The sequence below is a fragment of the Oncorhynchus masou genome, chromosome 9 (assembly GCF_036934945.1).
Source record: "Oncorhynchus masou masou isolate Uvic2021 chromosome 9, UVic_Omas_1.1, whole genome shotgun sequence".
NCBI classification, from domain to species: domain Eukaryota; kingdom Metazoa; phylum Chordata; class Actinopteri; order Salmoniformes; family Salmonidae; genus Oncorhynchus; species Oncorhynchus masou.
The window spans coordinates 8367956-8391035 of NC_088220.1; the positions used below are offsets into that span (position 1 = coordinate 8367956).

Consider the following 23080-nt stretch of genomic DNA (forward strand, 5'->3'; position numbering starts at 1 on the left):
GCGTCGGCTGGAGTGGTGTAAAGCTCGCCACCATTGGACCCTGGAGCAGTGGAAACGCGTTCTCTGGAGTGATGAATCACGCTTCAACATCTGGCAGTACAACGGACAAATATGGGTTAGGCGGATGCCAGGAGAACACTACCTGCCTGAATGCATAGTGCCAACTGTAAAGTTTGGTGGAGGAAGAATAATGGTTCGGGCTAGGCCCCTTAGTTCCAGTTAAATCTTAATGCTACAGCATACAATGGCATTCTAGACAATTCTGTGCTTCCAACTTTGTGGCCATTTCCTGTTGCAGCATGACTGGCCTTCACAGAGCCCCTGACCTCAACCCCATCGAACACCTTTGGGATGAATTGGATCGCCGACTGTGAGCCACGCAACTCCATATGGGGGGGGGCGCAACTCCATATGAATGCCCCTTGACTTTTGGATGAGATGTTTTAACAAGCAGGTGTCCACATACTTTTGGTCATGCAGTGTATATAGAGAGCAATATTTCATAGAATTATTGTCCTCTAGGACATTGGTTTTCAAACCTCTCTTCAAGGACCACCAGACATTTCACAATTTAGTTGTAGCCCTGTGCTACCTCTGTTTAACCTTGGTATTTATTCAGTTGAATCAGGGGTACTAACTCTAGAATAGTGTAAATATAGGGACTGGCTGGGGTCCCAGAGGTTGAAAACCCCTGCTCTAGGATATCAGCTGGTAAAGTTTTTTTTAGAGAACAGCGCCTTCTAGTGGAGGTTGTTTGTAGTCAACAGTTCAATCAAAACGTGTAGGGGGGGGTTGTGTGGTATGGGGGCCCAGGACAGAATTTGGTAAACACTGTATTACTGTATAGTGTACAGACAGCTGTACAGAAGCACCCTGCCACCTGACTTTATCAGTCACCCACAGCACTGAGATAAGGTTCTTGCGAAGGATTATTCATTGCCCCCCTACATGTGTTCAGTAACAAGCTGCCAACATTGTGGGCCCCTGATGTTTTTGTTACTGTGTTTACTCGATTACTGTTACACGTCAGTAGCCTAGTATCTTTAAGGTTACTGCAGTCATTTAGAAAGCACTCTTGACTTTTGGAGAGGATTCAAAGAAAGAATACAATTTAAATTGAAACAATATGTTTATTAGATTTTGCAAGTAAAAGTGTACAGAAACAGACCGTAACAAGAATTCCCCCCCAAAAACCCACGTTGAAAATAACTTTTAAGAGAAAAATATGTACAAAACTATTCCTCCTTGTGGAATGACATTTAATTTTTCTCATACTTATTTACAAATCACAAAGTTTAAACAATTTAATTAAAAGCCTGGCACCAACAAAATATAATGATTCATGTGCGCATCATTATGGAGGTTAGAACTGGTTAACTGTTGGGTCCTAAAACGAGTTAATTTATGCAGTACAGCTTTAGATTAAGCATACTGTTACTGTATATTATAGCACAACATATTTAAATGTATACATTTGTCAATTACTGTAAGGCACTTTAAGATATTTTCTTAATATAAGAAATGAGTATTTACACGTTATAAATAGATTGTATTATGGCAGTAACGCAGATAATTGTCAACTAGAACAATTCTCAAGTCAAGACACTCCCTACTTTCATTCTGCAAGGATTCAAATGATCTTCCTGAGGAAACCATTTGGAGTGTCCTTGGACAAGAGGATAACTGTCAAGATAATGTCTCATTATAATCCTTGTGTAGATACTAGAGACCCCTGAAGAACTGCAGAGAGAGTTCGTAGCCCAGAAACATGGTGGCACTCATTGGGAAGCCTCGGATAGCGTTCACTGAGGCTCCTCGGAAAAAGACCTGGAGATCGAGAGAAAATAATTACATAACGTGTAAAAAAGAAAGAAAAAGGAATTTAATTCAAACTTTATATCCTCATGTTCATAACAGCCAACCAAACAAACATAATCGCTGGAATCACATGGTTAACACCTATTCAAGCTTATTCAGGCCAAGTGCCTCTCTTGTTAAATTATTGTCAGGTATTGATCAAATGTCTATGATCGGTCGCTGTCTGCCAAAACACATTTGAACAAGATCTGTCTGGTCACTTGGGGGGGGGTGTGACATAACACTATTGGCTATTTTGTTACATCACAAATTGACCAAAACCTGTTTGAACTCCCTCTTAACCTAGGAACGACCTTGGTAGTTAGTTAATAACTTTTCTTTGGAACAGATCTCGTCTCGCCCTTGTGACTTTTACAGGACATGTTGAGTTGGGTTCACCTGAGTATAAACTTTAAAAACGGACGGGAATAAAACCTGCAGCTACTAGTAGTGTCAGCAATTATCTATGTTGCCACAAAGCTACACCAAAACCACAGGCTACTGTATTACTTTACAAATGAAAATGTAGTGATGAATCGATGTTAAATTACTACACGGTGGGCTGGTTTCCCGTACAAAGATTAGACCTACACATGGACAAAGAAGCATGTTCAATGATCTTCACCTAAAGTGCTGCTTTGTCCAGGTCTACAGACTTAATGGGAGTCCGGGAAACGGGCCCAGTGTGTACTGTGTGTCTGTTTGCTTACATGTATCCCCTCGGTCTTGTAGCTCTGAACGACGCAGTGGACAATCCCTCTGTATTTCCTAGCGTGGAGAGCGTCAGCCTGTAGCCTGCTCTTCACCACGTCAGCTGGAGTAGCCGTGACCCACGAGATAGAACCTGTAGACAGAAACATGCCAGAGGTCAGGAGATGCACTTTAGCATGTAGCAACAGAGTTGATCTATAATGTTTTAGAAGGTCCTTGTAACAGGCTTTGGCTACAGTGATGTACATTAGCATGTAGCAACAGAGTTGATCTATAACGATTTAGAAGGTCCTTGTAACAGGCTTTGTCTACAGTGATGTACATTAGCATGTAGCAACAGAGTTGATCTATAACGATTTAGAAGGTCCTTGTAACAGGCTTTGGCTACAGTGATGTACATTAGCATGTAGCAACAGAGTTGATCTATAACGTTTTAGAAGGTCCTTGTAACAGGCTTTGGCTACAGTGATGTACATTAGCATGTAGCAACAGAGTTGATCTATAATGTTTTAGAAGGTCCTTGTAACAGTGATGCATTAGCATTAGCAACAGAGTTGATCTATAATGTTTTGATGTAACATTGGCATGTAGCAACAGCATGTATGTACATTAGCAACAGAGTTGATCTATAATGATTTAGACGGTCCTTGTAACAGGCTTTGGCTACAGTGATGTACATTAGCATGTAGCAACAGAGTTGATCTATAATGTTTTAGAAGGTCCTTGTAACAGGCTTTGGCTACAGTGATGTACATTAGCATGTAGCAACAGAGTTGATCTATAATGTTTTAGAAGGTCCTTGTAACAGGCTTTGTCTACAGTGATGTACATTAGCATGTAGCAACAGAGTTGATCTATAATGATTTAGAAGGTCCTTGTAACAGGCTTTGGCTACAGTGATGTACATTAGCATGTAGCAACAGAGTTGATCTATAATGATTTAGAAGGTCCTTGTAACAGGCTTTGGCTACAGTGATGTACATTAGCATGTAGCAACAGAGTTGATCATTAGTTGATCTATAATGTTTTAGAAGGTCCTGTAACAGGCTTTGGCTACAGTGATGTACATTAGCATGTAGCAACAGAGTTGATCTATAATGATTTAGAAGGTCCTTGTAACAGGCTTTGTCTACAGTGATGTACATTAGCATGTAGCAACAGAGTTGATCTGTAATGTTTTAGATAGTCCTTGTAACCGGCTTTGGCTACAATCAGGGCATGTTCCAGTCAGCAAAGCTTTATATGTAATACAAATAATAATAATAAATCATTTGGTGGTAGAGAAGACTATAGCACTCAGTTAAGAGTGTAGCTACCATAGAGGTACAACCAGTTTTGGGTACTGACAGATTAAATGTAACAAGGATTACGTAATCATATTACATCAAACCAGATGATTTACAGGGTAGCCTAGTGGTTAGAGTGTAGAGGCGGCAGGGTAGCCTAGTGGTTAGAGTGTAGAGGCAGCAGGGTAGCCTAGTGGTTAGAGTGTAGAGGCGGCAGGGTAGCCTAGTGGTTAGAGCGTTGGACTAGTAACCGGAAGGTTGCAAGTTCAAATCCCTGAGCTGACACGGTACAAATCTGTTGTTCTGCCCCTGAACATGGCAGTTCACCCACTGTTCCTAGGCCGTCATTGAAAATAAGAATTTGTTCCTAACTGACTTGCCTAGTTAAATAAATGTTTAAAAAAAACACAAAAATAAATGGATTGCAGTTACATTCTTAAAAACAGCCAATTACATTTTGTAAAATGTCAAGATGTGTCTTCAAAACACACTGAACTGGCAGGTTTTTGAAATCTGTACTGAGACACACTGCTAGGAAGTCACCTTTCAGTGGGGATGGAAGCTTGTCCCTTCTGTTCTAATCTATTACAAATCCCATTTGTCCTCTCCTTGTTGCTTTCCACACAAACATTTTTAATTTGACCAAAAACATCAGACCCACACTTATTGAGAACTACAGTTGTAAAAGGAGGGTAAAACTACCAGAATTATTTTAGAATACATCAAATCCTTGAAATATATCACAAGACATCTAGTGGCCCTTCGAGTTCTATATTATGTCTTGCCCTCTGTGTGGCCGCATCAAAATATAATTAAATAAGATGATTTAAAATAGAAAACAGAATGACGAAGCTGTAAAACGTCTAAATATAAACCATCTACTTAGTGAAAGGCTCCCGAGTGGCGCAGCGATCTAAGGCACTGCATCTCAGTGCTAGAGACGTCACAATAAACACCTTGGTTTGAATCAAGGCAGCATCACAACCGGCCGTGATTGGGATCCCCGTAGGCCGTCATTGTAAATAATATATATATATTTTTTTTAAATACAATTTTTGTTTAATATGAGAGTTTCAGCATGAAATATCCTTGACATATTTTTTTCACACTCTTGTATTTATTTTACTATGTCACTATGTATATTATACTATGTCACTATGTATATTTTACTATGTCACTATGTCACTATGTATATTTTACTATGTCACTATGTATATATTTACTATGTCACTATATATATTTCACTATGTCACTATGTATATTTTACTATGTCACTATGTATATTTGACTATGTCACTATGTATATTTGACTATGTCACTATGTATATTTGACTATGTCACTATGTATATTTGACTATGTCACTATGTATATTTTACTATGTCATTATCTATATTTGACTATGTCACTATGTATATTTGACTATGTCACTATGTATATTTGACTATGTCACTATGTATATTTGACTATGTCACTATGTATATTTGACTATGTCACTATGTATATATTTACTATGTCACTATATATATTTCACTATGTCACTATGTATATTTTACTATGTCACTATATATATTTCACTATGTCACTATGTATATTTTACTATGTCATTATCTATATTTGACTATGTCACTATGTATATTTGACTATGTCACTATGTATATTTGACTATGTCACTATGTATATTTGACTATGTCACTATGTATATTTGACTATGTCACTATGTATATTTGACTATGTCACTATGTATATTTGACTATGTCACTATGTATATTTGACTATGTCATTATGAATATTTTACTATGTCACTATGTATATTTTACTATGTCACTATGTGTTTGTTGTCGATGTTTTGGGGGTCAAACTGGTGGCAGTTATGAAACAAGTCAACAGTAGGAAGAGTTGCAGTGTCACACCCTGACCATAGTTTGCTTTGTATGTTTCTATGTTTTGGTTGGTCAGGGTGTGATCTGAGTGGGCATTCTATGTTGGATGTCTTGTTTGTCTATTTCTATGTCTGGCCTGATATGGTTCTCAATCAGAGGCAGGTGTTAGTCATTGTCTCTGATTGGGAACCATATTTAGGTAGCCTGGGTTTCACTGTGTGTTTGTGGTTGATTGTTCCTGTCTCTGTGTTTTCACCAGATAGGACTGTTTAGGTTTTAGTTTTGTTCGTTATTTCATGTCTAGTTCCTTTATTAAAGAACATGAATAACCACCACGCTGCATTTTGGTCCGCTTCTCCTTCACCAGAGGAAAGTCCTTACATGCAGAGTTCATTGAAATTAATGCCATTGTTGATTAGATGCTTTTTTTCATTAATTAGGCTTGAACCATATGGTCTAATTAAATCAACAACACCTTTCTCGAACATTCAAATGGAAGGAAGTAGTCATAATTAATCATTGTCACCTCTTAAGCCCATTCTGGTGGGAAGCTGCTATAGACCATCAAGTGCTAACAGTTAGTATCTGGATAACATGTGTGAAATGCTTGATAATGTATGTGATATCAACAGTGAGGTATATTTTCTGGGTGATTTTAAATATGACTGACTTATCAAGCTGCCCACTTAGGAAAAAACGTCAAACTGTAATCAGTGTCTGCAACCTGGATCAGGTTGTCAGTCAACCTACCAGGGTAGTTACAAACAGCACAGGCATTAAATCATCAACATGTATTGATCACATCTTTACTAACGCTGCAGATATTTGTTTTAAAGCAGTATCCAAACCCGTAGGATGTAGTGATCACAATATAGTAGCCATATCTAGGAAACCACAGTTCCAAAGGTTGGGCCTAATATAGTGTTGTATAAGAGGTCATACAATAAGTTCTGTAGTGATTCCTATGTTGTTGATGTAAAGAATATTTGTTGTTCCGTGGTGTGTAACGAGGAGCAACCAGACACTGCACTTGACACATTTATGAAATTGCTTATTCCAGTTACTAATAAGCATGCACCCATTAAGAAAATGACAAAAAACTGAAATCTCTGTTGATTGATGAGGAATTAAAAAAAAATTGTATGGTTGAGAGGGATGAGGCAACAGGAATGGCAAATAAGTCTGGCTGTACAACCGATTGGCAAACGTACTGCACATTTAGAAATCATGTGACTAAACAGAATAAAAATACATAACTACACTATGAAACAACGATGACTGACATAAAGAATGATAGTAAAGAGATTTGGAGCACCTTCAATTACAATTTTTGGAGAAAAAGGCACACTCAGCGCCATCATTCATTGAATCAGATGGCTCATTCATCACAAAACCCACTGACAGCGCCAACTACTTTAATGATTTTTTTTCATTGGCAAGATTAGAAAACTTAGGCATGACATGCCAGCAACAAAACGCTGACACTACACCTCCCAAGTATATCTGACCAAATCATGAAAGACAAGCATTGTACTTTTGAATTCCGTATTAAAATTCTATCAACACGCAAACAGTTCTTAAAAATGTCCTACATTTTCCTTTCTATGTGTGGTTGTTCGTCTTATCATCTCGCTCGATGGAAGTTCATAGTTCACCCATTACCCAACTTTAAAAAGAACCCCACTACATCACTGATAATACAGAGGTCTGTTTGTGCGAAGCTTGATTAGTAATGCCTAGGAATACAAACATGTGAATGCTATGTATTTTGACAAGAGAGAAAACAGTATTGATGTAAAGAGTTGATAATTTTATGCAATTCATCATTTACAACTGACTGAACAGTTGTTGATGCTACGTGACAGTGTGAATCATTTATCATATTTCAGAGGTATAACATTAAAACTGTATAGTGAATAGGCTAGGTGTTCATCCCAGAAAAACCCTAGACCAGAGCTGCCTACCCTCTTCCTGGAGATCTACCATCTTGTAGGTTTTCAGTCCAACCCTCTTCCTGGAGATCTACCATCTTGTAGGTTTTCAGTCCAACCCTCTTCCTGGAGATCTACCGTCCTGTGGGTTTTCAGTCCAAATGTAATTTAACACACCTGATTATACTTATTAGCTGCTCAACAAGACCTTAACTAGCTGAATCAGATTTGCTAAATTAGGGTTTGATTGAAAACCTACAGGACAGTAGATCTCCAGGAAGAGGGTTGGACTGAAAACCTACAGGACAGTAGATCTCCAGGAAGAGGGTTGGACTGAAAACCTACAAGATGGTAGATCTCCAGGAAGAGGGTTGGACTGAAAACCTACAAGATGGTAGATCTCCAGGAAGAGGGTAGGCAGCTCTGGTCTAGGGTTTTTCTGGGATGAACACCTAGCCTATTCGCTATACAGTTTTAATGTTATACCTCTGAAATATGATAAATGATTCACACTGTCACGTAGCATCAACAACTGTTCAGTCAGTTGTAAATGATGAATTGCATAAAATTATCAACTCTTTACATCAATACTGTTTTCTCTCTTGTCAAAATACATAGCATTCACATAGCATTCACATGTTTGACTACAGCTCAGCGTTCAACACCATAGTGCCCACAAAGCTCATCACTAAGCTAAGGACCCTGGGACTAAACACCTCCCTCTGAAACTGGATCCTGGACTTCTTGACGGGCCGCCTCCAGGTGGTAAGTGTAGGCAACAACACATCTGCCACACTGATCCTCAACATGGGGGCCCCTCAGGGGTGAGTGCTTAGTCCCATCCTGTACTCCCTGTTCACCCATGACTGCATTGCCATGCACAACTCCAACACCATCATTAAGTTTGCTGAAGACAACAGTGGTAGGCCGGATCCCCGACAACGATGAGACAGCGAGGTCCGGAAGGCGGTGGACTAAAACTCAAACCTGGTTACAGCCCTGCGAGCAATGTCAGGATTGTGGCTTTGATTTATTATTGGGCCTAACAACCCTCCACCAGTACATTCTCTGGCCTAGTGGAAGCCAAAACGAGGCCACGGTTTCAACAGATTGCTCCTTTATCTGACCTAAAGGCTACTTTCAAATTTGCTTCCACCAATCACAACAGTAGCATTATCATCCTTCCGGAAACACCTTCCAGTTACCTGCCAGTCCTCCAGACACCCATACAGTACAGGGATGAGGTGATGACCTCCCTTCAGGGGATAGCCAGCGACGGAACAACGCGTAGGGGATGAAGTACAGCGTGTACCCAGGGACGTCTCTCAGGACCATGGCCGCGGCCCCTCTGTAAAGCCCCCGGATCCCCTCAGTCCGCAGTATGGAACTGATGCAGTGGATGGGCCCTCTGTAGGTCGGCTGGCCCTGGAGAGTCACGGAGCGCACGGCGATGTTACCGTTCACGTTTCCGGTCGTCCCGGCAAGGTTCAGGTTCTCTAAAATACACAAGGATTCAAAACAATGATTAGATTCTACTTCCCTTTATTGATCACTCATGCAGGAAGAAGACAATCCAAACTATGGGTCAACCTTTTTTTTTTTTTTTACCTTTATTTTACTAGGCAAGTCAGTTAAGAACAAACTCTTATTTTCAATGAAATACCTTCTAGAATGGTCTGAAGGGTAGTTGTACTGAAGGAACTACCTTCTAGAATGGTCTGAAGGGTAGTTAAAGTAAAGGAAATACCTGCTAGGATGTTATATAATGTTGTATTGGGCTTTGACTTTACCTGCTAGACAGGGCAGAGTCTGCATCTGCAGTCTTATCTTAACTAAGTCGACCGGCGCTCCGAGTCCCACTGACATCAGCCCTGTCAACATGCTGGCCAGGGTCATGTCCAGCATACCACACGACTGTCTCTCGTCACCATGGCGGAACTTGCTTATAACCCTCTGTGTGTTGTTGAAGAATCCAAACACCACTGAGTTATACACAGTGATGCTGGCCAGCGGGAAAGAGAGACCCTTGAAGAAGCCAGCAACCTAGGTGGAAGAAAAATGAGAGGTTTTATGGAACAATTTGTTTTGCAGAAGGCCTGTGTCCCAGTGTACCACGTGGCCTTTGGCAGCTTTAAGCATTCTCTTTCTCCCAGAGCGCCCTGCGCTTCTTTCCAGGTTTTCTCCCCCCCAGTACAGAGGGAGTATTCACAGCAAGGCACAATCATTTTTTATAAAACAAAAGCACAATTGCTTCAAAAGTCACATTTTTTTTCCATTTCAGAACTGTCACAGCTCGGCCTAAAGTATAATCTACAGGTGAGAGTGTGAGTTGAATATAGGATATTATTAATGAACTTTTACAGTAGTTGTCGAGGCTGACACTTATGTCCAAGGCTTCTACAGTTCTAAAGGAAACCATACTAATACAACGACGACAAATGGTTCATCATGCCAAATATTATCCCAGGGACTTCTCTGGGTTCCATTCCCTTTGAGACCACACACAAAATGTCCATGTACGCATGACTGTAAATTGCTTTGTATAAAAGTGTCTGCTAAATGGCCTATATTTCATTTAGACTTACAAGAGTAGTGACAAATCAAATAATATTAGTCACATGTGCCTGATTACAACAGGTGTAGGTAGACCTTCACAGGGAAATGCTTACTTACAAGCCCCTAACCAACAATGTAGTTAAAATATATATATATATATATATGAATAAGAATTATAAGTAACAACTAGTTAATCACTAACCGTTTCCTTTCTGTAGATTTGGAGGACACAGTGAAGGGTGTTCTTGTATCCTTTCCCAGCTTGTAAACGGGTCTGTTGGGTAGAATCATAGAATGGGAAATGATAAGAACCTCAACATTCCTACTACATAAAACAACGGCCTACACGATCTACAGCATGTAGGCTAGGTGATGCGTGCTAACGGGTTTTAATGTTACTGCAGGCCTATAGCCCTCTAAATGGTAACTTTGTATGTACAGATACAGTAATATTGCATGTTTGGTAAAAAAACAAACAAGGTTTGACATTAAAGGTTGATCTATTGCCTAGAGCAAGTGAACTGAACAGTTAGGCAAATTGAGCTTGCTCGGAGGTTACCCCCACTGGGCTTAAATAAATAAAAATATATTTTTTTTTACTGACAGCAACGAAACTGCAGGCATTGATCTGCCTGGTTCCCCTCCATTGTTTAAATGAAAGAGACAATGTAAGGCATTTGTGTGTGCTTTTCAGACCTTAATGTCAATCCCTGATTTAAACCCACAGTAGGTTGGTGGCACCTTAATTGGGAAGATGGGCTGGTGGTAATGGCTGGAGTGGAATGGTATCAAACACATGGTCTCCATGGTTTCCAGGTGTTTGATTCCATTCCAATTGTGATGTTCCAGCCATTATTATGGGCCTTCCTCAACTCAGCAGCCTCCACTCTTTAAACCTCACCAGACAGTTTCCTGTACACGGATTAAGCCTAAACCTGAACTTAAACTCAAGATAAACAGAGAATGTCCTTTCAGTTCAAGGCTAGGCTTGATCAGTGTCTGGGAAAACAGTCCTTTATGTGTTGAACTGTGTCCTCATGTACCTTGACTGTGTCCAGAGGATGACCCACAATAACACTGGAAGCTCCTATTGGAAAAACAGATGGAAACCACATTTAGAGGAGTGAGAAGGGATAGATAGGGGTGAAAGAGAGAGGGGGGGAGAGACAGTGAAAGAGAGAGGGGGGAGAGACAGTGAAAGAAAGCGGGGGGGAGATAGAGTGAGGGTGAAAGAGAGAGAGAGAGTGAAAGAGAGAAACACACACAGAACCGAAGAAAATTAACATTGACAAATGGTTTGATGAAGAACGCAAAAACCTAAGAAAGAAATTGAGAAACCTATCCAACCCAGAAAATGCCTTCACTATGGTGAATCACTAAAACAATACAGAAATATATTATGGAAAAAGATGGAACATCATGTCAGAAATCAGCTCAATGTAATTGAAGAATCCATAGACTAACCACATCTGGGAAAATTGGAAAACACTAAATGAACAACAACACGAAGAGTTATCTATCCAAAATGGAGATGTATGGATAAACCATTTCTCCAATATTTTTGGCCCTTTAACAAAGAACAAACAGCAAAAACATTTACATGATCAAATACACATCTCAGAATCAACTATTAAAGACATCCAGAACCCACTGGATTCTCTAATCACATTGAATGAACTACAGGACAAAATACAAACCCTCCAACCCAAAAAAGCCTGTGGTGTTGATGGTATCCTCAATGAAATTATAAAATATACAGACCACAAATTCCAATTGACTATACTTAAACTCTTTAGCATCATCCTTAGCTCTGGCATCTTCTCCAATATTTGGAACCAAGGACTGATCACCCCAATCCACAAAAGTGGAGACAAATTTGACCCCAATAACTACCGTGGGATATGCGTCAACAGCAACCTTAGGAAAATCCTCTGCATTATCATTAACAGCAGACTCGTACATTTCCTCAGTGAAAACAATGTACTGAGCAAATGTCAAATTGGCTTTTTACCAAATTACCGTACAACAGACCACGTATTCACCCTGCACACCCTAATTGACAAACAAACAAACCAAGACAAAGGCAAAGTCTTGTCATTCTTTGTTGATTTCAAAAATGCCTTCGACTCAATTTCGCATGAGGGTCTGCTATACAAATTGATGGAAAGTGGTGTTGGGGGGGTAAAACATTATAAAATCCATGTACACAAACAACAAGTGTGTGGTTAAAATGGGCCAAAACACCAAATAATGCATGCAGAGCAGAATTAGGCTGATAATGATCCAAATCCAGAAAAAAGCTGTTAAATTCTACGACCACCTAAAAGGAAGCAATTCCCAAACGTTCCATAACAAAGCCACCACCTACAGAATGTTTAACCTGGAAAAGTCCCCTAAGCAAGCTGGTCCTGGAGCTCTGTTCACAAACACCCAAGGACAGCAACACAATTAGACCCAACCGAATCATGAGAAAACAAAAAGATAATTACTTGACACATTTGAAAGAATTAACAAAAAAAACCAGAGCAAATTAGAATGCTGTTCGGCCCTAAACAGAGAGTACACAGCGGCAGAACACCTGACCACTGTGACTGACCCAAAATTAAGGAAAGCTTAGACTATGTACAGACTCAGTGAGCACAGCCTTGCTATTGAGAAAGGCCACCAAAGGCAGACCTGACTCTCAAGAGAAGACAGGATATGTACACACTGCCCACAAAATGAGGTGGAAACTAAGCTGCACTTCCTAACATCCTGCCCAATGTATGACCATATTAGAGACACATATTTCTCTCAGATTACACAGAACCACAAAGAATTTGAAAACAAACCCAATTTTGATAAACTCCCATATCTACTGGGTGAACTGCCACAATGTGCCATCACAGCAGCAACATGTGTGACTTGTTGCCACGAGAAAAGGGCAACCAGTGAAGAACAAACACCATTGTAAATACAACCCATATTTATGTTTATTTATTTTCCCTTTTTTACTTTAACAATTTACACATAATATGACATTTGAAATGTCTTTATACTTTTGGAACTTTTGTGAGTGTAATGTTTACTGTTCATTTATATTGTTTATTATCTACTTCACTTGCTTTGGCAATGTTAACACATGTTTCCCATGCCAATAAAGCCCTTAAATTGAAATTGAATTGACAGAAAGCATGCAGGACATTCTACGCAATTAAAAAGCTAATTAAAAATCAAAATACTTATTAAAATTGCCTAAATCGAATTTAAATGTGTCATTGAACCAATTGCACTTCATGGCAGTGAGGTGTGGGGTCCACTTGCAAAACAAGATTTTACCCTACAGGACAAACACCCCATTGAAACCTTGTATGCAGAGTTCTATAAGATTCTCCTACATGTCCAGGGGACAACTATAAACAATACATACAGGGCAGAACTAGGCCAATATCCACTAATGGTTGTTGCTCATCCATATATTTATTTATTTTATTCCATTCCTTTACTTAGATTTGTGTGTATTAGGTAGTTGTTGTGGAATTGTTAGATTACATGTTAGATATTGCTGCATTGTCAGAACTAGAAGCACAAGCATTTCGCTACACTCGCAATAACATCTGCTAACCATGTGTATTTGACCAATACAATTTTATTTGATAATAAGAAATACTCAAAATAGAGCAATTAAGTTTTGGAAACATCTCAAATACAGTGACACCCTCTCATATCCCCTCATCAGTCCCTCTCAGTCCCCTCATCCAGCTGGTGGTCCTGGGGCTGAGTTTACAAATCTGTTCTACTAACACACTGAAGTCTCAGAACCAGAACATCGAATCAATCAGAATAAAATACAACAGTCAATACACAACTATATTACCTATTGGGAAACATAAGCACACATAAAAATGCAGCGCTATATCGCCCTAAATCGACAGTACACCGTGGCAAACTATTTGACCAAGGTTACTGATCAAAACCTTGGAAAAACCTTGACAAAGTACAGGCTCAGCGAGCACAGCCATGCACCACAGCTGATCCTGTGACAGAACTGCATTTCCTAACAAAATTTCTAAAATATAAAACAATGAGTGTAATTACCCCAAATGTAAAACCCTTATTCAAAGTTTCAAAGACCTCTCTGATGACAATAGGCTACCCGTCCTGTTGGGGGAGGACGCAGAGAGCTGAGTTGGCAGCGCACTACATTGCTGCCTGCCATAAAACGAGGGACAGTGTCTGACAGACCAACCAACCTGCAAATGTCCTTTATGCCATTGTTATTGTCCATTGTATGTTTTTTTTACCCTTGAATATTGTTGTTACTGATTGTCCCGTTGACAGTATTGATTATTATTATTATTATGTTAATATCGCAAATGTATCACTTAATCGCCAAAGTACGCTTTGGCAAGATGTCCATTGTAACGTCATGCCAATAAGGCAAATTGAATTGAAAGCGAGTGAGATAGAGGGAGAGATAATAAAAACATAATGTTGTTTTAGTGGTACACTGCCTAGAACATCCAACCCTCCTCGGACAATACAACTACAGTACTACAGATTTCAGCGAAGTACGGAGAGAACTGGGAGAATCATGTCCCGCCAGACAGTCTCAACAGCATTTTAAAACACAACTATAGCTCTACCTCTGTTTCGGGGACATTCTGACTCAACATTTTCAAAAACAAACAAACAAACGTAGGCCGATAATGTTCATAACTACAGTAGTCTGCCTATAGGCGAATAACAGGCGATGAAGAGTGAGAACAAGCTACAGCATTCCACAGATAGCATTATGTAATGTGAAACTACTGTACCCCTTTACTGGTCGTTCAGATAGCGCGCCTTGCAGAAGTAGAATATAGAAAAGGAAGACTTTTTCTCAAACTAAATAGTCAAACGTGTTGGAACTGTTTATTTAATTATTAACTCCCGTTAAGTGTTTGATCAAAATGATAACATGTCAAGCGCTATGTGGGCAATTAGATTAGGAAACTCTGTGTATGCTTCCCATTGTTTAAACTTTGTTCCAATGATTCATTTTTAAAATTTATAATAGAACATAGATGAAACATAGGCCTAGGGTTAGGGTTAAACAAACATAGCAAATGTATTAAAATGAAAAACAAACGTTTATTTGTCTAACACACATGATGATAAACAAACCAAATCGACATACAATTGTCCAACACGTGCTCTATCACAAACTCATCTCTAATTCTACAGCTAATTGACTAGTTAAAAAATAACGGACACTCACCTCCAATCCACCCTGCAAGGAAGTCATCTAAATGAAAACAATTCATTTTTGGATGCTCTTAATATACCTTTTCTTTTGTCACTGTCACCAGTCAGTCACTTGTGAGCAGAAATCTTAATTGTCTGGAATCGAAAGTCGATACAGACACCCGGGGTAGAAACAAAGTAAAAAAATGTACTTTCCAAGCATCTTTGTAAACCTCTAGATAGGTGTAGGAGGGTCAGTAAACATAAAAACGTTGAGAGGGATTGGACGTCTCTAAACCAATCAGCATCAGCATTTGCGGTCTCAAAACAATGGGCATACTCATTTTGCATGGTCCGGTGCCCCGGTAGGTATAGTTTGGAATGGAATGGAATCTCCTAAAACGGGACACCGGGCTATGCTAAACAAACTTTCCTGATGACCTTCAAGCCGTCCAAAATTGTTTGTGCAGTTGGGAATAAAATAACGTCATAAATACTGTAAACCAAAAGGAATGTGGATGTAAACAAAATATAATCTTCATTGGTCACTTACATAATTAGCCACATGGGAGGAGACTGATGCATAAAGACAGCATTTTAGTACAAATGCATAATGGAAATGTGGTCTAGGGCATATCATGTCACAAAACATTTCTCAACTTATTTGGGCAACACAAATAAACTCCATAAACGTTGTGAAACAAAGCTTTTTTTCTTCTTTATAGTTGTTAATAAGTTATTTTCCTAATTAATAGGCTATATAGCAAACTAACCATATATATTGTGAAAGTGGAGATAACATAACAGGGTTGAAGACACACCCAGACATATTGCCTAGAAAAACACACATATAGCACTCAAAGATAAGAAAACATTGCACTGCAGAATGGAAAATGACAAGTAAAATATGATGCCAGAAGTGGGACAGAGATACTTTCTGTTTGCTTGCACCTCTGCACGGCAAGACTCATTCAGAAAACCCCAATTACTATTAAGGATCTGCCCCTTTTTTCAATTTTCGTTGCTCAGGACCTGAAACAAGGATATGCATATTCTTGATACCATTTAAAAGGAAACACTTAGAAGTTTGTGGAAATGTGAAATGAATGCAGGAGAATATAACACAATAGATTTGGTAAAAGATAATACTTTTTTTACCATCATCTTTGAAACGCAAGAGAAAGGCCATAATGTATTATTCCAGCCCAGACACAATTTAGATTTTGGCCACCAGATGGCAGCAACGTATGTGCAATGGTTTAGACTGATCCAATGAACCATTGCATTTTTGTTCAAAATTTTGTATCAAGACTGCCCAAATGTGCCTAATTGGTTTATTACTATCTTTTAAAGTTCATAACTGTGCACTCTCCTCAAACAATAGCATGGTATTCTTTCACTTTAATAGCTACTGTAAATTGGACAGTGCAGTTATATTATAAAGAATTTAAGCTTTCTGACAATATCAGATATATTTTTGTCCTGGGAAATGTTAATGTTGCTTACAACCTCATGCTAATCGCATTAGCCTACGTTAGCTCAACCTCATGCTAATCGCATTAGCCTACGGTAGTTCAACCATCCCGCGGGGTACCCGCCGATCCTGTAGAGGATAAAAACCGACACTTTTATTAGCATGTGAATTTAGTGAAAGTATTCATACCCCTTGACTTGTTCCCAAAAATGTGTGTTACAACCTGAATGAAACATTTATTAAATCTATATTATTTTCACCTATCTACACTCAATACCCCATAACGACAGGTGAAAACATGTTTTAGACATTTTTGCAAATTTATTGAAAATGAAACGCAACATTTTCAAATTTACATAAATATTAACACCCCTAAATCAAGTCTTTGCACACCTGGGTTGTACAATACCTGCACATTATTCTTTAAACAAGTCTTTAAAAACGTCTTATGGCTGGGGGGCAGTATTGAGTAGCTTGGATGAATAAGGTGCCTAGAGTAAACTGCCTGCTACTCAGGCCCAGATGCTAAATATGCATTATTATTATTAGTGGATTTTGATAAAAAAAACACTCTGAAGTTTCTAAAACTGTTTGAATGGTGTCTGTGTATATAACAGAACTCATATGGCAGGCAAAAACCTGAGAAAAAATCCAACCAGGAAGTCTGAGAAATATGAGGTTTGTAGTTTTTCAACTCTTTGCCTATCCAAGATAGTGTACATTTGGTCCGATTGCACTTTCTAAGGCGTCTACTAGATGACAACAGTCTTTAGAAACTTGTTTCAGGCGTCTACTGTGAAGGGGGAGCGAATGAGAGCTGTTTGAATCAGGGGTCTGGCAGAAGGCCATGAGCTGGTCACGCGCGTGGGATTGCACGGTTGGAATATTGTTGAAGATTTATGTTAAAAACACCGTAAAGATTGATTCTATACATCGTTTGACACGTTTCTACGAACTGTAACATAACTTTTTCACTTTTCGTCTGCAGTAAGTGCCTGTGCCTCATGAATTTGGATTTGTGAACTAAACGCGCAAACAAAAAGGAGGTATTTGAACATAAATGATGGACTGTATCGAACAAAACAAACATTTATGGTGGAACTGGGATTCCTGGTAGTGCAAAGGTAAGTGAATATTCATAATGCTATTTCTGACTTCTGTTGACTCCACAACATGGCAGGTATCTGTATGGCTTGTTATGGTTCCTGAGCGCTGTACTCAGATTATTGCTTGGTGTGCTTTTTCCGTAAAGCTTTTTTGAAATCTGACACAGCGGTTGCATTAAGGAGAAGTTTATCTATAATTCCATGCATAACGATGTATCTTTTATCAGTGTTTATTATGAGTATTTCTGTAAATTGATGTGGCTCTCTGCAAAATCACCTGATATTTTGGAAGCAAAATATTACTGAACATAACGCGCCAATGTAAACTGAGATTTTTTGGTTATAAATATGAACTTTATCGAAAAAAAACATATGTATTGTGTAAATCTCTGAAACTGGAAACACTTATCTCCCTCACTAGCTTTAAGCACCAACTGTCAGAGCAGATCACAGATTACTGCACCTGTACATAGCCCACCTATAATTTAGCCCAAACAACTACTTCTTTCCCTACTGTATTTAATTAATTTATTTATTTTGCTCCTTTGCACCCCATTATTTTTATTTCTACTTTGCACATTCTTCCATTGCAAATCTACCATTCTAGTGTTTTACTTGCTATATTGTATTTACTTTGCCACCATGGCCTTTTTTTGCCTTTACCTCCCTTATCTCACCTCATCACATCGTATATAGCCTTGTTTAATACTGTATTATCGCTGTATGTTTGTTTTACTCCATGTGTAACTCTGTGTCGTTGTATGTGTCAAACTGCTTTGCTTTATCTTGGCCAGGTCGCAATTGTAAATGAGAACTTGTTCTCAACTTGCCTACCTGGTTAAATAAAGGTGAAATAAATAAAAATAAATAAAAACATGAAGTCCTATGAGTGTTATCTGATGAAGATCATCAAAGGTTAGTGATTCATTTTATCTCTATTTCTGCCTTTTGTGACTCCTTTCCAAGGCTGGAAAAATGGCTGTGTTTTTCTGTGACTAGGTGCTGACCTAACATAATCGCATGGTATTGCTCGGCAGCCATTTTCAAGTCTTGCAATAGATTTCTAAGCAGATTTAAGACAAAACTGTGACCTGGCAACTCAGGAACATTCAATGTCATCTTGGTAAGCAACTTCAGTGTATACATTCAACAGTCAGTTTATTAGTTACACCCATCTAGTGCCAGGTTGGACCCCCCTATGCCTCCAGAACAGCCTGAATTATTTGGAGCATTCGTGTCAGAAACGTTCCACAAGGATCTTGTTCCATGCTGAAGCGATGGCATCGCGTAGCTTCTGCAGATGTCGGTACATTTATGCTGTGAACAGCCTGTTTCATCAAAGATGAGATGATGGGCTGCGGTCTTGGGACTGCACAGGCCGTTAAAGTCAACTGAACTCGCTGTCATGTTCCAGGCAATGTTTTTCTACACCTCAATTGTCCAGTGATGGTGATCACGTGCCCACTGGAGCTGCTTCTTCTTGGGGCAGCAGGTAACCTTGTGGTTAGAGCGTTGGGCCAGTAACCGAAAAGGTGATGGAGAAAATCCCGAGCTGACAAGGTAAAAATCTGTCATCCTGCCCTGAGCAAGGCAGTTAACCCATTGTTCCCCAGGTGCCGGAGATGTGGATGTCGATTATGGAAGCCCCCCAAACCTCTCTGATTTGAATGCATTCAGTTGTACAACTGACTAGGTGTCCCCCCTTTCTTGTTTATAGCTGATAGGCGTGAAATCAGGTTTTGTCGTTTGCTGCAATAGCCCAACCGTGACAAGTATCGACGAGTTGTGCTTTCCGAGATGCCATTCTGCATCCACTATTGTTATTTGTCTGTTTTTGGCCCTCCTTTTAGCTTGCAGGTTTCTTTCCATTATCATTCGAAATCTCTCATCAACAAGCTATTTTTGCCCACAGGACTGCTTCTGACTGAATGTTTTTTGTTTGTCGCACCATTCTCGATAAACCCTAGACACTGTCGTGCTTGAAAAGCCCAGGAGGACAGCCTTTTCTGGGATACTGGATCTGGCACACCTGGCACCCAGGAGGACAGCCTTTTCTGGGATACTGGATCTGGCACACCTGGCACCCAGGAGGACAGCCTTTTCTGAGATACTGGATCTGGCACACCTGGCACCCAGGAGGACAGCCTTTTCTGGGATACTGGATCTGGCACCGATGTCGTTTAGGTCACTCGTTTTGCCCCTTCTAACGTCCAATCGAACAGTAACTGAATGCCTCGATGTCTGTCTGCCTGCTTTATATAACAAGCCACTGCCACATGACTCACTGTCTGTAGGAGAGATCATATTTTGGTGAACGGGGTGGTGTACCTAATACACTTGCTGGTGAGTGTATTTGGTCATGTGTTTTAGGCTATTGATCTCCCAGTGTCTGGTGGAAAGCATACCCATAACATGATGCAGCCACCACTATGCTTGAAAATAAGAAGAGTGGTACCCTGTGATATGTTGTTGGATTTGCCCCAAACATAAAACTTTGTATTCAGGACAAAAGTGAATTGCATTGGCCCATTGTTTTGCCGTATTATTTTAGTGCCTTATTGCAAACAAGAGGCATGTTTTTTTAAATATTTTTTATTTTGTACAGGCTTCCTTTTTTCACTCTATCATTTAGGGTAGTATTGTGGAGTAACTAAAATGTTGTTGACCCATCCTCAAGTCTCTCCTATCACAGCTATTAGACGATGTAACTGTTTTAAAATCTCCTTTGCCTTCATGGTGAAATCCCTGAGCGGTTTCCTTCCTTCCTCTCCGGCAACTAAGTTAGGAAGGATGCCTGTATCTTTGTAATGACTGGGCATAATACCCCATCCACAATGTAATTAATTATTTCACCAGGCTCAAAGGGATATTCAATGTCTGATTCTTTTTTTTACCCATATACCAATAGATCCCCTTCTTTGTGAGGCATTGGAAACCTCGCTGGTCTTTGTGGTTGAATCTGTGTTTGAAATTCACTGCTCTACTGAGGGACCTTACAATACCTTTGGAGTACAGAGGTGAGGTAGTCAAAAATCATGTTAATCACTATTACTGCACACAGAGTGAGTCCATACAACTTACATGACTTGTTAAGCACACTTTTACTCCTGAAATTATTTAGGCTTGCCATAACAAAGGCGTTGAATACTTATTGACTCAAGACATTTCAGATTTTCATTTTTTATTAATTTGTAAACATTTCTAAAAACATAATTCCACTTTGACATTATGGGGTGTTGTGTGTAGGCCAGTGACACAACATGTCAATGTAATCCATTTTATTAAAATCAGGCTGTAACACAACAACATGTGGAGAAAGTCAAGGGGTGTGAATACTTTCTGAAGGCACTGTACCTGTCAACAGGTTTAGTCGCAGGCATTCGTTTTCCTTTTAACTCTCAAGAATGTAGTGTTAATATTTATCTAATGTTAATCTGACCTTGTATATAGCTTCCTGTCTTATTTCTTGTGTTCTTTGTTGTTGTTATTATTAGTATTATTAATATATACACTACAGTTCAAAATTTTGGGCTCACTTAGAAATGTCCTTGTTTTCCATGAAAACAAACATGAAATGAGTTGCAAAATGAATAGGAAATACAGTCAAGACGTTGACAAGGTTATAAATAAGTGATCAATGCCATTTGAGGGAGCAGGTAGCCTAACAGTTAAGATCGTTGGACCAGAAACCTAAAGGTCGCTGGTTTGAATCACGAGCCGAATAGGTAAAAAAAATATATGTTGATGTTGAGCAAGGCACTTAACCCAAGTAGCTCTGGGTAAAAATGTCAGCTAAATGACTCAAATGTAAAAAATGACATTCTGTGAAGTTATTAGTGCAACAATTATAGCAACAGTCCTGAGACCCTGAACTCAACATGAATGCTTTCTATGATTACATTAGAGGACATTTGTTGTTACAGTACCTTCAAAATCTGTCCATGGATGTGTCACTCATTTTAACCTGACGTGAAAACTGTTACGTTAGTTTGTAAGATAACCTTAACTTTAGGCTATATACTGTCTTAGAAAAGTAATGTTGAATTGTGCTTGGTTAATCTGCTTGTATCTACTGCTTGGGTAGTTCTGTCTTAGACACTGGCTTTAATCCTGTTCTTTATCTTCTGTTTGAATGAGGAGACATGAGTCCAACAAATCATTTGTTAACAAACTGGAATTAAAGCCAGACTCAGTACGGTATATAACCTATAGAGGGTTGATAGGCCATTTACCCTGTTGCAGAACTGATATTGAATTGTGTTTGGTTGTCAAAGCAACCAAATTTCACCATTTAAAGGAGATGTATCTTCTGCCTGTATCAGTCCATCTGTGCCACCGACTGAGTCTGGCTTTAATTCCTGTTGGTCTACAAATGAATCATTGAATTGTGTTGAATTCACATGTCCATGTCAACCAAAAATGTAAGTTAAAGAATATGACTAAATCAAATCAAACATAAAATGCACTTTTAAATACATTTTGACTTAATTTAATCATATTCTTTAACTTTTATTTTTGGTTGAGATAATGACATGAATCTAACATTAACATATTAAATAAAACTTGTAGATTCCATTTGAAATTAACCAAAGCTTGATACCATAGGTATACTATATATACTGGATATGTACTATATATATTATATATGTTCTAAAACTTTATGTATTGTCTGTTTTTTTAACTGAATCCTGGGTTGAACTGAAACACTAGCTCTTGATGACTTCCTAATGCTATATAAATACCTAAATATTATCATTGATGATATAGTGATAAAATATGGTCACATCTGTTCATTTGCTCTGTTGAACCTACTACTTTAGAATGACTTTGACAGCAACAGTGAATCCAATGAGTGGCGATTTCTCAGTAATTTTCATTATAGCACATTGGCTAATCATCAGAGAAAAATATCAAAGCTGGGCTTGGTTAAAACCCTGGATGGGAGACCGAAGGAGGTGCTGCCCAGACTGATAGTCGATATAACGTTGAAGATCTGATGTTGTTTTAAAGGTATAAATTCAATATATTTTATATAAGGTTTGTCTATGTAGAAAATTGTTTACCAGGATGACA

The 23080-nt window shown here is 39.0% G+C and overlaps 1 protein-coding gene across 1 annotated transcript; it reads right to left on the reverse strand.

The window, feature by feature from the left end:
- Nucleotides 1–1110: 1110 nt before the first annotated feature.
- Nucleotides 1111–15633, reverse strand: LOC135545478 (solute carrier family 25 member 48-like). The gene is made up of 7 exons (XM_064973111.1): nt 15462–15633; nt 11266–11309; nt 10425–10496; nt 9457–9709; nt 8872–9162; nt 2568–2701; nt 1111–1827 (listed from the first exon to the last, which is right to left on the reverse strand). The coding sequence occupies exons 1-7, from the start codon at nt 15505–15507 to the stop codon at nt 1723–1725; spliced, it is 945 nt and encodes a 314-aa protein (XP_064829183.1). The 5' UTR covers nt 15508–15633; the 3' UTR covers nt 1111–1722.
- Nucleotides 15634–23080: the final 7447 nt, after the last annotated feature.

Bases quoted from the DNA above. Each gene is read 5' to 3' on its own strand.
- LOC135545478 (XM_064973111.1), bottom strand. From the start codon at position 15,507: ATGAATTGTTTTCATTTAGATGACTTCCTTGCAGGGTGGATTGGAG. The intron at 10,497-11,265 runs GTACATGAGGAC...TCTACCCAACAG, and splicing joins ATCCTCTGGACACAGTCAAG to ACCCGTTTACAAGCTGGGAA. The intron at 9,710-10,424 runs GTTAGTGATTAA...TCTTCCACCTAG, and splicing joins AAATCTACAGAAAGGAAACG to GTTGCTGGCTTCTTCAAGGG.